This window comes from Medicago truncatula, chromosome 6, assembly GCF_003473485.1.
Source record: "Medicago truncatula cultivar Jemalong A17 chromosome 6, MtrunA17r5.0-ANR, whole genome shotgun sequence".
NCBI classification, from domain to species: domain Eukaryota; kingdom Viridiplantae; phylum Streptophyta; class Magnoliopsida; order Fabales; family Fabaceae; genus Medicago; species Medicago truncatula.
The window spans coordinates 16,828,316-16,844,232 of record NC_053047.1 but is presented as its reverse complement, the minus strand read 5'-3'; the positions used below and the strand labels follow the sequence as shown (position 1 = coordinate 16,844,232).

The 15,917-nt window shown below is 33.8% G+C and overlaps 2 protein-coding genes across 5 annotated transcripts; one reads left to right on the top strand and one right to left on the bottom strand.

Moving 5' to 3' along the window:
• The first annotated feature begins 257 nt into the window (after positions 1–257).
• LOC25496368 (silicon efflux transporter LSI2) lies at positions 258–3,770 on the top strand. Of its 3 annotated transcripts, none has more exons than XM_039826635.1 (4): positions 258–446; positions 1,066–2,336; positions 2,419–2,608; positions 2,693–3,254. In XM_039826635.1, exons 2-4 carry the CDS (start codon positions 1,173–1,175, stop codon positions 2,734–2,736), a joined length of 1,398 nt encoding a protein of 465 aa, XP_039682569.1. In that variant the 5' UTR covers positions 258–446; positions 1,066–1,172; the 3' UTR covers positions 2,737–3,254. The 3 variants fall into 3 exon arrangements, with proteins under 3 accessions (XP_039682569.1, XP_013452135.1, XP_024641821.1); XM_013596681.3 differs by lacking the exon at positions 2,693–3,254 and adding an exon at positions 3,289–3,551 and having other exon boundaries at positions 263–446; XM_024786053.2 differs by lacking the exons at positions 258–446; positions 2,693–3,254 and adding an exon at positions 3,289–3,770 and having other exon boundaries at positions 1,173–2,336.
• Positions 3,771–10,383: 6,613 nt separating this feature from the next.
• On the bottom strand, positions 10,384–15,695 carry LOC25496366 (DUF21 domain-containing protein At4g14240). 2 transcript variants are annotated; one of them, XM_013596675.3, is made up of 13 exons: positions 15,342–15,695; positions 14,882–14,958; positions 14,426–14,509; positions 14,194–14,307; positions 13,676–13,759; positions 13,498–13,569; positions 12,962–13,029; positions 12,446–12,533; positions 12,273–12,346; positions 11,864–12,185; positions 11,744–11,790; positions 11,572–11,653; positions 10,384–10,590 (listed from the first exon to the last, which is right to left on the bottom strand). In XM_013596675.3, the coding sequence occupies exons 1-13, from the start codon at positions 15,574–15,576 to the stop codon at positions 10,549–10,551; spliced, it is 1,389 nt and encodes a 462-aa protein (XP_013452129.1). In that variant the 5' UTR covers positions 15,577–15,695; the 3' UTR covers positions 10,384–10,548. The 2 variants fall into 2 exon arrangements, with proteins under 2 accessions (XP_013452129.1, XP_039682690.1); XM_039826756.1 differs by having other exon boundaries at positions 14,426–14,538; positions 15,342–15,400.
• Positions 15,696–15,917: the final 222 nt, after the last annotated feature.

The window sequence follows — 15,917 nt, the reverse complement described above, 5'->3', positions numbered from 1 at the left end:
ATTTTTGTTGCTAATAAATTTATCTTTTTTAACAAATTAGCCATTAATATTTCCTATAAAAAAAAGGAAATATTTGTCTTTACCTATGATTCCAGTCATTAAAGTCTGAAGTTGCCGTTTATGATTTTATTGATTATTATAATCCACAAGTTACATATATTTAAAAAAAAGTTACATATATATATATATATATATATATATATATATATATATATATATCATGTTACACCATGTGACTATGAGGTGTCTTAAAACCTCAATGATCCATGGATATATACTACAATTTTCTCAATCATATTCCTTAAAGAAAAAAAAAACAAGTACCCTTTCAAAAAGTTTATCTCTTTTATGCTGATGACAAAAATACAAATTTGTGGTATAGGAAAGAAATAGACATGAGCTTCCAAGTTAGACAACTCAACTAAAAATAGATTTTTCTTTTCAAGGTTTGTGGTACACGTTTTATGCTTGTTTTATTACTCTTCTATTTTCCTTAAACAAAATTTTAAGATGATATTATCTTTGCTAATATTTTCAACAACCATGTTTACTATATCCTAAAATTGAAATAAAAGATTGCATGTCTTTTTATTCTCTTAATAAACATTATTATTGATTTATTAAAAATAAGTTTGATATCTATGATCTAGCTATTTTCTATTTCTGGGTTTTGAGAATTGGTTTGATTCTCTTAGAAGAGTGTAGAGAGTAAACTTTCTGAAGAAACAAGTGGTTGAAGTTTTTTTTTTTATCTTTCAAATTTATAATCATATCATAAACATAATTACTCCATCTTCTTGATCACTAGTATTTGTTGATGTTAATGATTCACAATCACAATATTTCAATCTCATAGTAGTAGATAGAATAAGTTCATATTTGAATCATAGTGAGTTTGACAAAATCGCAGTGACATCGTGTTTTTTTTTTTTTTGTTGGAACTTTAAATTGTAGCTTTTGCTAAAATCACAGTAGCTCATCGTGATTCTGACTAAGCAATGAAGTCTCAAAAAGTTAGATTTCTTTTCATGGTTTTTTTCTAACCAAATTCTTTTCCTTGTTCAGGAAATTTTATTCAACAAAAGTAAAAAATTCAATGGTATTCTCAATGGACTAGAGGTGGAGTTTTTGATCTTTGATTAGAGTTAAGATTTGATTGTTGAATAAAAAAAATGGCACTAGCTCCAATTCCAAAAGTTGTTTTAGGTTCAATAGCCTTTGCCATTTTCTGGATATTAGCAGTTTTTCCAGCAGTTCCATTTCTACCAATAGGTAGAACAGCAGGATCTCTTTTAGGTGCAATGCTTATGGTAATATTTCGAGTTATTACTCCGGAAGAAGCGTACGCTGCAATCGATCTTCCAATTCTCGGTCTTCTTTTCGGCACAATGGTTGTTAGTGTTTATCTTGAAAGAGCAGACATGTTCAAATACATAGGAAAATTACTTTCTTGGAAAAGTAAAGGAGCAAAGGATTTACTTTGTAGAATCTGCTTGATTTCAGCTTTATCAAGTGCTCTTTTCACGAACGACACTTCTTGTGTTGTTTTGACTGAATTCATATTGAAAATTGCAAAACAACATAATTTACCACCTCACCCTTTTTTGCTTGCACTTGCTTCAAGTGCTAATATTGGTTCCTCGGCTACGCCAATCGGTAACCCTCAAAATCTTGTTATAGCTGTTGAGAGTAAAATTTCATTCGGAGAGTTTTTGTTTGGTATTGTTCCAGCTATGCTTATAGGAGTTGTAGTTAATGCTTTGATTCTTATAGCTATGTATTGGAAATTGTTATCTGTTCATAAAGATATCGAGGATCCTATTGCGGAAGTTGCAGCTGAAGAAGATGTTAATTCTCATCAATTTTCTCCAGCTACAATGTCTCATTATTCATCATCACTTAATTCTCAAGAGTTGAATGGTTACATAGTAGAATCCTCTAGTATTCAAAATTCTCCTCAAGTTCATAATCTAAGAAACCGATTGGTTTCGAGTGATAGTGAAATCGATAGGTTTCATGTTGGTAGCACAATTGATTCTGCTAGAAATTCAACTGCATCAAAGGAAGGGACTAATAATGACTTGGCTTCTCAAGAGTCGAAAACCGTTGTTGAAGTGGATAGAACAATAGAAGCACATGTTTTGATCTCTTCAGAAGGAAAGGAATATTTAAGCGCCGATTGGAAGCGTAGATTGTGGAAATCTTGTGTTTATATGATTACATTAGGAATGTTGATTGCAATGCTTCTTGGTTTAAATATGTCGTGGACTGCAATTTCGGCTGCATTAGCTTTGGTTGTTCTTGATTTCAAAGATGCTAGGCCATCTTTAGAAAAGGTACTAAAAAACTATAAACATTTCTTGTGCTAGTTGAAGATTGAACAAATATCTTAGAATTTTCTTTTTCATGTTGATACAGGTTTCATATTCACTTTTGATATTCTTTTGTGGAATGTTTATCACAGTAGATGGATTCAACAAAACTGGAATTCCAAGTGCTTTATGGGAGTTGATGGAGCCTTATTCGCGAGTTGATCGTTCTAGTGGAATAGCGATACTTGCTCTTGTTATACTTGTCCTATCAAATTTGGCTTCAAATGTACCAACCGGTAAGTGAATGATTATCAGATCCTCTATGGTTACTGGATTATTCTGGTAGGATTGTAAAGTATTCTTTTCCCATGCTGTTTCAGTGATAGTTTCCTGGACCGAAAAAATTGACCCTATAAGGCTCTAGTGATTTAGCTACGGGGGCCAATTTAAGGGAGCTGGAATCAAATTGTATGCAACTTATTATGGTAGAAAACATATCTCAAATATATTTATGTTAGTGTGGTGAAACAGAACCTGGCTGTCTGGTTCAGCCAGAAATAGGTCAGTCTGGCGGTTGGTTGAACCAAGGTCGGTTCACGGTCCTACAGAACCGTAGTTAACAGTGGTTGGTTCGGCTGTTTCTTTTTTGTTTTTTACTATTTATTTATTATTTGGTTCAACTATGGTTGAACCAATTAAATATGATTCGGAAGTCAAACCGGTTCAACCTCCGGTTCAACATTAGTTTTGACAACATAAGTTACTATGTGTGTTTTCCGTAGTTAACAAGCTGATTTCAGTAAGGATCATGGTTTTTGAAGAATTATGTTTGATAGAAAATAAATTACAATCATTGCTCCAAATATTTCCTCTTTTCTTGAAAAGTTTAGAGTTAAAACATTAAGTTACATCCATCTTTAGAGCGTTTTTTCGATCTGATGTATCATTGACCAATCTCGTGTTTACATTTTTATAGTACTATTGCTTGGAGCAAGAGTAGCAGCTTCAGCAGCTGCAATTTCCCAAGAAGACGAGAAAAGGGCATGGCTCATATTGGCTTGGGTCAGCACTATAGCAGGGAACCTGTCACTATTGGGATCAGCTGCAAACTTGATAGTTTGTGAACAAGCTCGTCGAGCTCCGAACCTATCATACACATTAACCTTCTGGAGTCATTTGAAATTTGGCCTCCCTTCAACTATTATAGTCACTGCTATTGGTTTGACACTCATAAGATGATAAAAATTTGTTGTTGAACTCCAAAAGGTTTCTGTTGTAGAAATTTACGTACAAGTAAAATCGATTTCTTGATATACAAGTTAAAGGGTATATGTGAAAATATACATATATGTAAATGAGTACCGAGTTTTCGGTGTTTTGAGTCTGTGTCAAATAAGCAAGTGATTGTGATGATTCTGAGTTGGCCAGTATTGATTTCAAATTTCAATTTAAATAGAATCTATAAGAATATGTAGAGCATGGTTCTAACAGTTTTGATCCAATACATTAAAATAATAATTTTCTTTGCATTTATAATTTTTCAATACATAGCTATAAGAATTAAGGCATTAACTACAACACCTAAGAGATATTCCACCTAGATTCAAATAGTGAGTCAGTAACATAAAGTCTCATATGATCAAATTATGGAGTATCAAACCAAAGTTTTTTTTTTTTTTATACAATATAAAATATAAAATTATAATATGAATAATAACTTCAAATAATAGTTTCATATTGTAACATTGTCATTGCAAAAACGATCATTACCCATAATCACTAAATTATCATATAGATACGTAAGAGCAGATCAATTTAATGATTAAATCTCTTAAAAAAATTAATGATTAAATCTAGCATTTAACAAATCCCAAAATTTTGAGTTAGATTCTCATAAAAAACATGTTCTAACATCAAATCTCTTACAGTAAACCTAGCATTTAAAATTTCCCAATCAAATGTTAAAAAGAATAAGATTGCTAACTTGTAGAAGACTTTTTTTGTCATTGAAATTAGAAATATCATTTTGAGCTACTATAATCTCAATGTAGTATAATTAGTCATAGAATCTTGTATTCAGAAACAATAAAAAATTACAAGCATTAAATAACTATTAACGAGAGCAAATATAAAATAGAGATCAAGTAAACTTATCGATCAGTACGATTGTCGTATGCAGAATGAACCATCAATATAGCATCTCTAACATCAATTCAGAAGACCTGCAAAATAATAATCAATTACGTAAAATACCTAAGGTGTTACATAGTCACTTTGCTTAAGAATTTATTCGCCTCATAAACACAACAAATCCCCAATGATTTATGAGGTCCCCGATATAAATCATATTCGGAGATTACAAAACAACTTGAATTTGCAATGATAATATTAATTCATAAGCTCAAGTGTACTTGGAGAGGAGAAAATAATTTTGATGTGTCTTGTGCAAATGGCTGTTACCAAAAAAGAAAAGTATAAAGATGTAAATTCTAATAATAATTCAGATAAGGAAGATCAAGATCACATTGCAATTTTCATGGAGAAAGTTGAAGAGATTGCAAGGGTTGCAAATAGGTGCACTGATCTGGGCCACCAAAAATTTGGGACCCAATTTTTTATTTTATTTTTCTGCATATCATAAACGTGGAAAAAGGAATATATACTAATAATGCTAAGATCGTTGTAAAAAATACATAGACATGACTTAGTAGTACGAAATTACCATAAGAAATCTTGAGGTCGTAAACTCAACTCCTAAAAGTTATGAAATCCTCATGTGTGTTGTTTGTTGGAGAATTCCTTAAATGCTAGGAGTTGAAACCATGACCACAAGGCTACTTGCCTCAAGTCCTGCCACTAGACTATGTCTACTTGTTTGCAACAATGCACAAAAGAGGAATATATATAATATTTTGGGCCTCAAAATTTTGGAGACCCAGCTCCGTAAAGCTGTCTGCACCCTTCAATAAACGACCATGTTAGAAAGATTCGAAATAATCTCATACTTGGTAACTCTTTTACCAAACTTGAGAGGATGACTTTACTTGCACGCAGGGCCGACCCAAACATAAGGCACACCTTTATTTCTAGGATGCTGCTTCAAATATAAGAGCTAGACAAGCACCTTAGCTCCCTATACTTGATTATAGAAATTATTGAAGGGTTTAAATTTCTTCTATTTTCAAATTCAAGTGGCAAAGGCATTGTAAATATATACAGTAGTTTCTGTCGTTTGTGATTTGCATCCTTTAATTGGTCGAAAATAGTACACGCTAAGATCATCAAGGAAAAACTAAATCTGTATAGGTGGAATAAATATGTTGATTTATTGCCCCTATGTTGATGTTATGCACAAAAGTAACATTAACGCAATGACATTATGTAAATCTGCATAAATTCAGTATTCTTTTCCCATATATGAATGCATCAACTTGTTATGGTAGGAACATGATTTGTAAAGTCTTCTTTTCCCATGTTGTTTATGTGATAGTTTCCTGGAGCCAAAAATTGACCCTATAAAGCTCTAGTTATTTTTTTTTACTATTTATTTATTATTTAATTCAACCATAAACATGATTTGAAAGTCTCACCGGTTCGACCTCCGGTTCAACATTAGTTTTGACAACATAAGTTACTATGTGTGTTTTCCTTAGTTAACAAGCTGATTTCAGCAAGGATCATGGTGCTCAAGAATTATGTTTGATAGAAAATTAATTATATATAGTTAAAACATTTAGTTATATCCATTTCAGGAGGAGTTTTTGTTTATCTGATGTATCATTGACCAATCTTGTGTTTACATTTTTCTAGTACTATTGCTTGGCGCAAGAGTTGCAGCCTCAACAACCGCAATTTCCCAAGCAGGGAACCTGTCACTATTGGGATCAGCTGCAAACTTGAGAGTTTGCGAACAAGCTCGTCGAGCTCCGAACCTATCATACACATTAACCTTCTGGAGTTATTTGAAATTTGGCCTCCCTTCAACTATTATAGTCACTGCTATTGGTTTTGACACTCATAAGATGATAAAAATTTGTTGTTGAACTCCAAAAGGGTCTTTCTGTAGAAATTTACCTACAAGTAAAATCGATTTCTTGATATACAAGTTAAAGGGTATATGAGAATTGAGAAAATATTCATATATGTGAATGAGCACCGAGTTTTCTGTGTTTTGAAAATATTACATGAAAGAACAATAGTAGAGTTTGCTTACCATGTCCATGATGTAGCAATGCTGCCACTCTTGAAATACATGTACCTAAAACAAGTGGAGATTGCTTTTCTAACATCCATTGTTTTTTAGAAATACGTGAAAATGACTAAAAACACCCCAACGGTAGTTAACTACCGCTGAGTTTTTTTTTGTCATTTCCATATATTTATAGAAAATTCTTGTTGTGTGCGAACAACAACACTCAAACAAATGTACAAAATTTGAAACAATTAAAAGGCCAAACCTCATATAACACAAAAAAAAAAAAAAAAAAAAATCACCCTGCTACCATTACATTATAGAATAGGTGAGAAATAAAGATCCTCTCTTATTACACTGAGTAACAAAAAATCAAGACTATTACTTTTCCCACCCTATGCATTTCCTCGCGCGCCCTATTTTTTTTCAATTTTATCTCTGGTCCGGATTTCGTTTTCCGGATTTGAAAATCCGGAATAATATTTTACCAGAAATTTTGCAATTTTAATCTTCAAAATTCGTAAAATAAAATGCAAATAAAATAAAAAACAGAAATAAAAAGACACAAACATAAAAAGAACTCATTTAATTAACATATGAACAATACATTACAATAATTTTCAAGTTTTTTAAGCTTATTACATAAGATCCTAAATCTATTTCTAATCTCCTATGAGCCTAATTCTAATCTCCTACGAGTCTAATTCTAATCTCCTACGAGCCTAACCACTGGTATGTGATGGGACATACCAGTAGTTTGTCTATTGGAGGAAAATCGGAGGAGGAGGGAAGAGGAGGGCGTGAAGAAGAGAACAATGCCCCTGAGGGAGATGGGGGGTGCTGAAACTTACGCTCAGACAGGCCAAGCTAAGAACCACACTGACCCACATGACCCTCAGATGAACCGCGCTTCGTTGCAGCGCGTTTCCATCCTCATTGACCGTTCATACAAACCCTGAAAGTTTTCAACGAGGCCCTTATCTATGAAAGGCCAACGATGGAAAACCATAGTTGTAGAATGAAGAAGAGGAGGAGAGGGTGGGAGAGGATGGTGTGAGAAATGGTGGCGTTTGGAAGGCTATTTATAGGGAGGGGTGGGTCAAAAACGGTTGGGAGGCCATAAATGCAGTCAAAAAACGCGTTTTACCACGTTTTTTTTTACTTGACCAACGACAAAAACGTGTGGTGCAGACCACCGGCCATGACTGATGCATTCCGGAATATATAATCCGGAAAGCACATTTGTTTTCCAGAATATATTTTTCGGATTGATGCGATAATGGTGGTGAACGAGGGAAAAGTTGGCACTTCCTATAGGGCTAAGGACATTCCGAAATGTAAAATCCGGAAATATTCAAAGCCATTAATGTGGGTTTGGATGGTTACAACAACCACTAACACGTTTTCATTGACTATATTAATGACATAGGACTTGTTTTAGGCTATAAATAGGCTTCCATCGTCAACAAATACTTTCATTCTTCACTTCACCTCTTTTCTTCCATTTTCTTCAAATGTTTTTTAGTTTTTTAGGGGTGTCGATGGTGTCATGGTCATTGTTGACCGTTCATAGGAACCCTGCAATTGCAATGCATTGCAGCTTGTGTGGGGTTCATATAGCGGTCAACAGAGACCCTTTATAGCAAAGAAAGACAGAAAATTACAAAACATCTGGTCCGAATTTCTGTTTCCAAAAACACTAACAATCTAGTCTGGATTAAGTATTCTGAACCAAAGATATTGATGGAATTTTTGCTGGGCGCGCGAGAAGGCAGTAGGATGGGAAAAATAATAATCTAAAATCAAAGGCAAGTGGTCAAACATCATACTAACTAATATTATAGTGACAGATCCAATACTATAGCGAAAGAGTTTTTGTGATCAAACATCCACACACAATATTATTTGATATCGACCAATTCCAAGAGCTTGATAATTCCCATGACAATATAATACATCTAATAATATAGTGAAAGATTTTTCAATAAAATATATTTGTGATTATTGTTTGACAATAGTTCACCAAAACAAACAAAATGTTAGTACAACTGGCATTTTCCAAATTCAATCATAATTTTGGAAATGCTAGTTGTAACAACATTTACTGGTTTATGAACTAATCCTTCCTGATTGTATGTTACAGATTCTTGCGTTGATTCTACTTCCACACAATGATCAAAAGTATATTCTACTGGAAGATATTCCACTATAGTTTTAGATACATTCTAATTGTCATGGGAATTATCAACAATTCAATTTTGGGTCAAGATAGTGTTGGAGTAACTTCTAATAGACAATCTATATTGATTGAGTTTGACTTTGTATCATGATATTAATATAAGTATATATTGTAAATATATAATAACAAGGCATTTCACATATCATGGATAAACAGTTATCAAGTCTTCACATAGATATAAATATTAGGAGTAATATTTATATTGGATTGACCCACCATGAGAATACTACGTAGTAAAAGTTATGAAAAGTGTCATAAGATATTCTTATAGTGATAGTGGTGTATTCCACCCTTTGACTTGAAACCACTATGTACCCTAGATGTTGGAATCGAGTGCTTTGTCACCATTCAAACGTTGTCTGTAACAAGATGACTATAAAGTTGGTTGATGGGTACTCCATGAATCATGCTGAGGGACATGAGTGACCTGGAATTTGCCCCTCATAACAGGAGAAATGTCTACGGACCCAATATTGAACTGGACAAAGGTGACATGCCACGTCTTGTGTTTAATATAGAAATGAGGGAAAAAGGGTAATTATACACATGAACATTGTCACAATAAGGTTTCGTCAGATTACATGACATTCTCGTCACTTGGGTAGCAGTATTGTGTTGCTAGATACCGCTTATTGCCAACGTTATGAGTACCTATAGGCTCACAAACAAATGACAGATAGATGAGAGAAATAAATAAGTAAGACTTATTTATAAAATAATAAGTGAGACTTATTTGTAATTAAATAATTATGTATGACTTATTATTTAATTGTGAAAATAGAGAAACACGGTCCACCGTAAGGTACGGTGTGTTTAAGTGGGATATGGTGCACCGTAAGGTACGGTGTATTTAAGTGATTGACTTGATGACGACACAAGTGGTTCTATAAATAGAACACTTGTGCTGAAACATTTTAGTTGTTGAGACGCTTAACCTAATTCACAAAGTAAACCTAGCCGCCGCTCTCTAAACCCAATCTCTCTGAATCTCCGTTTGAAATTGGCTAGTACTGGTCATCAGAGAAGTTATGATATGCATCGCTACTTTGCTTTGCTCGTGATCAGAAACAATTAATGCATCCGCGCACTTCAGGAGGTAAACACATAATCCTTAAAATATTTAAGAATGTGTTCTGGTTGATTTGTGATTAATGATTTAATAAAGATCCGTTTTCAATGAGATTTGTACCGCTAAGAGGATAAATTTTTGAAAAACTCCTCTCAAAATCCCTTCAGTGGTATCAGATAGTCTGTAGACTACTGGTACACAAATTTAATCTTAATTCTAAACTCAAGACTCTCAATATTTAATTATCAAGTGAGTATATATGGAACTAAGTGTGTATTTCTCGGTGAAAGAAACATAACAAACTAACACTTTTAACACAAAATATAATGGCTACAAAGTATTCCAGCTTGATTCAAATAGTAAGTCTGTAACATAAAGTCCCATATGAAATATAAAATTATTATATGAACAATAACTTAAAATAATAGTTTCATATTGTAACATTTTCATTGCAAAAACGACCAATAATAGTTTCATATTGTAACATTCTCATTGCAAAAACGACCATATCCCATAATCACTGAATTAACATATAGATATACATTTATTAAAAAAAACATATAGATATATATTTTTGTTTAATAAACCATATATTTTTATTCAAATTAAGCTTCTACAAGAACAAAAATGAATTTAAGCACTTTCAAAAAAGAAAGTTTTAGATTAATACACAAGATCAAATGACTTAAATAGGCCCCATGCCTTGTTATCTTGTAGAATTCAATCCATTTTCCTCTCAAGATAACTTTGAAATTTGCACTGGCTTACTCTGGCCTCCCTGGATGGTTAAAAAGAAACAAAAAACAATTAGCATCCATGCTGGAGAGTTTAGTAAAACAGCCTTTTCAAGCAAATCAAGAAAATTATTACAAAGGGTTTGAGAGGTGAAATATGAAACTAAATGCTAATCATAGTCACAACTGATACAAAAGGACAACAGCTATATGCTAGTGCTAGATTCCGCCCTTCCAGGACTCAGGGCATGTGGCTTTTATCCATGATTCCGTCCTTTCCCGCTTACCCGCTTGAGACTTGGTCAGGACCACGTGTTTATCCTGTGGGGACCTAGTCAAAAGCGTAATGGCCTCCGAGTCCATCTCGGATATGGGTCACTAGACTCCACTCCTTTACGGGTCATGACAAGAGAGCCTCCTCCGAGATTCTCTCCCGGTATGCTTATCTCACCCATGCGCCAAGCACGTGGTCAAAACCGTCCAAACTTAAGCTGTCACATTTCTCTCACGTGACTATGTGATGTTGGGCTATGTCAATTATGGCAGAGGGGTATTGGGCTATATTTCTTATTACAGTCCAAGAGTTAATTCTTAAGATATTGAGGTATAGATCACAACTATTTATCTTTCACTTAACTGTCTAATTAAAAGATAATGCTTGAACTAATTTATTGTTGAATGAAATATGACTTAGACAAGCAATGTCTTTCTGGAATATAAGGCTGGAATTATAATGGCAGGGTTTGAATTTCTATATAGTTTTCAAATCTCAAAAATTATTTGAGCTTGAAGCTTTTAATGTAAGAAAGAGATAAGCTTAGACTAAGAAATAAATCTCTTCAATTCATGTTTAGAATTACAGGAGAAATATACCATACAACAGAGAAACACGAAAAGTTTAAGACCCGAACTCCATAGCGGAAGCATACATTTTCTCAGCTCAATAGGAAAGAAAATGAGTGATTTCACTTGGGAACTCTATCAGAGAAAGAAATATTAAAATAGCGCAATGTTAAACTGCTTACTACTCCCTTTTGGCCGGTCAATTTTCGGATTGATGGAGCTCGTGCCATTGAGGAAGCAGCTGCAACTGCTGCAACACGTATTCTGCAAAATAAAATTATACAACATTAAAATTTAAATTTACAGCAATTTTATTTTGATACTCTCTCGTATATAGTCTCTAGTCTCTATTACCTGTTATGAACGTCAACATATTCATCCGTCTCATCCACAATTTCTTCCTGCATGCAAGAGGTAATTTCATTCAGTTTTATGTGCGGAAGAAAGATTAACTTGTAGAAGACAGAAATTTACTTGCAGAAGTTCTTCAAATACATCTTCCAAAGTGATAATACCAATCACTTCACCATCAATATTTTCGGAAGGAGCGCTGGTAAGTTTTGAAGGCTTGTCAATGTCAACAACAACATTTTCTGATTTTGAATCCAGTTCTTGTAGCAATGGAGTAGTTAACTGTGAATCCCCGCCAACACTTTTTTTTGCATCAAATTTCTCTTCATCAATTAGCTGTGGAGTTTCTTTGCCTTTTCCCCTAGTCTTCACAACAGCAGCCATATGACTACTTCCCTTTTGGAACTCGTTCAGTATATCGTATAGAGGCATATCAGATGGAACCCTGCAAATATTTACCATTATAAATAAATTGGAATTTTTCACAGTTTGATTGGAAGACCGCGACGAGAATAAATTTATAAAAACACACCGTGGTATTCTCCGGATTGATACTGCACTGATAGGGGTCTCTGTTTCAGGTCTAACAGTAAGAAGATTTTTTACCTAATTATTTATAAAAAGAAAAAACAAACATGTGATGAAAAAAGAACCTAAAAGAAATAAGATAATATAAATAAATTCAAAATATAGAAAAATACACACAATTAAAAGCCCGATAATATTCCTGGGATTTCCAGAATAGACAGGAACTCGGCTGTGCCCACGGGCAAGAATCTTTCCCAATGCCTCCCTGATTTGAGATATAGGCAGGATAAAAGTTTTCAGGAAATTAAAATAGTGAAGGAAAAACACGATTCTACTACACGCATATGCTTTGAATATATCTTAGATGCAGGGGTGGATCCTACTAGTTTGAGGGAAGCAACAATAAATATTTTCCAGTGGTCTAGTAATTGGTGTTGTTGAAAAGAAATTGGCAACATAACAATAAGTCGTAAAGAGGAAGAAAATGAAATCGTGAACAAACAGAAAAGTCATTTTCATAACCAATTCAGTCTTTTTTTTTTTTTTTTTTGGTGGCCGAGGTTTGAACCCCGGACCTTACATATATTATGCATTGTCCCTACCAACTGAGGTAAGCTCACGAGGACCAATTCAGTCATTTGTTGGAAGCCTAACATACTGAAGAACAACAAGAAAGAAACTAAGAAAGCTTACCAGTCCAACTTTGAATTAACATCTAAAGAAAATGTTGATTCGATAGGAGTCATAGCCTCCTCAGCAGTCTGTTCAAAAACACAAAACAGAGAAATTACTAGATGGAAAAATAATGCATTAAATTTAAATATGCACTTTATACAAGCATTTGGTTTACAACATGATATAGTTAATAATGAACCAAAACATAGAGAGAACCCAAGTATGCATGACTAATGGAACACAAGATCACTGGAAGTGAACGGTGAGTTTTGGAATAACACGGCATGGCACATTGATAAATATTTAATAAACACCAGTTCCCTATTCCATTTCCAACATCATCGATGCTTCCCAGCGTGCCCAAATAGAAGACACTAGTTAAAAGTTTCCAGGTAAATGAAGCAACCTTCACATGTTTCCACTTTCCACCATCAACAATGTATATCAAAACTCGACACAGGTAAGAAACTTCATATTCTTCTGCATTGAATATCATACATTGAAAATTTGTATCGTATTGACATTAGTTGTGAAAGGTGAATTGCAGCACTTACCTTTTCGGTCAAATCAAGTGCTCCACTGATAATTGTTGTCTCATCATGTGTAAGTTCGCCCCCTTTCCCAGCCTAAAAAACAAGCAGGTTAAATGATTATGAATCTAACACCAAAATAACAAATTCACCGTAGTTGACAAAACTTAATTTGTTCACTAAAAAGAATATTCATTTATACCTCCATGCCATGAATGTAGACAAGAGCTTTTAACTGAGCACGCATAAATAAAGCCTCGTCGTTCCCCAATAGGTAATCCAGAACCTGAAACAAATATTCGTTAGGAAAAGAAATTCTCGGGAGCAACATGATACGAGCAAGGATATTGGCTACAATGACTTGTGATTGTTGAGTCCAATGAATTAGTGAGGGCCAAATGGATCTTACTACACCTAACAAGTGGAATGACTATGTTGCCATTTAGTAGTGACTCATTAGTTCTAGAAGATTGGTGACTCACTAGTTTGTTAGGAAGGATCTAGAATAACTTTGCCTATATAATATCTTGTATTTCCTCTGATACAATCATCAATGAAATTAATCAAATCTCTTCTTTATCTCTAAACTCTAAGGAGTGTGATCCCTACTCGAATTGGGTCGTATCACAACATGACTAAAACAAAAGCCATCGTCTATATATCACAATAACCAGAGCTTGATGCCATGGAACAACATCTGTAGTATATAGTAAAATATACCTTTCCAACCGGATACGAAAGAGGGTAGCATATAATCATTAAAATACGCACAAGCCATGAAAAGTTGGCACCTACAGCAAGACCATATCTACTACAAATTGCTTGTGGAATAACCTGCAATTAGAGAGACAAGTTATTATTATTAGTTGGAAAAAGAACTTCATAAAATTGCTTAGGTAAAAAAGTTGAGACTAAATCAGTGAAGTACAAAGATAGCAAAAAAATTACATACCTCACCGAAAAAAAGAACGAAAGTAACAGAGAGAATGATAGCAAGAACTTGATTGAAGAGTTTATCTAGGTATAGAGGAAGAGCCTGCATATTGGACATTTGAAAGCCAATGGCTGTCAAAAAGTTAGGCTGGTTTAAGGAATCAGTGAAAACAAAATCAAAATGAAGAACTCCACAGTCCCTTTTTATCAGAACATTTAACAAAAATTACAGGTATTAAGAAAAGTTGTTGGAGAAATAAATTTACTATTTAGAGAATAAGCGCTTATCAATAAGTATAAGCTATTTCTAAACATACAATAAAGACAAACTATTTTTGTATAAACTAGCTATCATGGAAAGATTATAGAATCAAGTTGAAAAAAGCTTTTAAACAAACAAAAGATCTCAAAAGTGTTAATGTCAATAGATAAACTACTCAAATAAGTCAAAATAATTATATTGAAATTGAATTACCTCCATAGAAACAGCATTACAGAGAAGCAAAGTAACAAGAAGCTGGTGTTGTTTTTTAACCACGGGAAGAATGATTGCTGCATAATATGAAGTTTATGAAGCACCGATAGAGACACGGACATCGGACACGGACACTGACACGTCGATAAGCAAATAATTTGAAAAAATCACATAATTCAGTGTAATTATAATTCAGTGTAATTACAAGTGTCGGTGTCGGACACGGCACGACACTGGGACACGCCTAATCCGAGGACTGTCTGTGAATATTAACTAAATAATTAAAGAAACTAATAATTTGAAAAAAAAAATCACATAATTCATATAATTTCAGTGTAATTACAAGTGTCGGTGTTAGACACGTGTCCAGACACCGGATACGCCTAATCCAAGGAGTGTAGGTGAATATTAACTAAATAACTAGAAACTATTGGGTTAAACAAGAGGATCAAGTAACTACCAGCTTGTTTTTTCTGAGAAGGAGAACCACTACGTTCAAGAATTTCGAGGTCTACAAGACTGAGAGACATGAGACCAAGTGTGAGACCGGACATGACTCCGGCAAAGAGAACAAGAAAACAGCATATTCCGGCGTAAGCAATCCATGTTGCAGAACCAAAAGGTATGCCTTCGTTGGCGAGAGCAAGGTAGTCACTACTAATAGTCAACGCTTTAAAAATGGTTCCATACGTCATACGTGTATGTCTGTTCCTTCACTTTTGTATCTATCTGTCTATCTGGTTCGGGTTAGGATCCAAGGTGATGATTAATAATTCTCTTTTGTGATAAAGATAAACCTTTCTTTCCCACTTTTCAACTTTGATTGATTTAATCTATTTTATACTTCTTTTGGTCTTTGACTAATCTATTTTATTTTTTATTTTTTATCTATTTATAAGAAAATGTCACAATTTTTAAAGTGGAGTTATTTTGCTAAAAAAAAAATGCTTAGTTATTGTTTAAAAGATTTTTTACACCCCTTAAACACTCTCTTAATGAATAGTTGATGATCGAGTATCATATGATATCTTAAGAT

What these genes read in the sequence shown, in the direction of transcription:
- LOC25496366 (XM_013596675.3), bottom strand. Translation starts at nt 15,576, where the DNA reads ATGACGTATGGAACCATTTTTAAAGCGTTGACTATTAGTAGTGACTAC. An exon ending in TCTACATTCATGGCATGGAG is followed by an intron (nt 13,570 to 13,675) that starts GTATAAATGAAT and finishes CTTGTTTTTTAG; the next exon opens with GCTGGGAAAGGGGGCGAACT. An exon ending in CACTTGATTTGACCGAAAAG is followed by an intron (nt 13,030 to 13,497) that starts GTAAGTGCTGCA and finishes GTTTTTGAACAG; the next exon opens with ACTGCTGAGGAGGCTATGAC.
- LOC25496368 (XM_024786053.2), top strand. Translation starts at nt 1,173, where the DNA reads ATGGCACTAGCTCCAATTCCAAAAGTTGTTTTAGGTTCAATAGCCTTT. An exon ending in CTAGGCCATCTTTAGAAAAG is followed by an intron (nt 2,337 to 2,418) that starts GTACTAAAAAAC and finishes ATGTTGATACAG; the next exon opens with GTTTCATATTCACTTTTGAT. An exon ending in GGCTTCAAATGTACCAACCG is followed by an intron (nt 2,609 to 3,288) that starts GTAAGTGAATGA and finishes ACATTTTTATAG; the next exon opens with TACTATTGCTTGGAGCAAGA.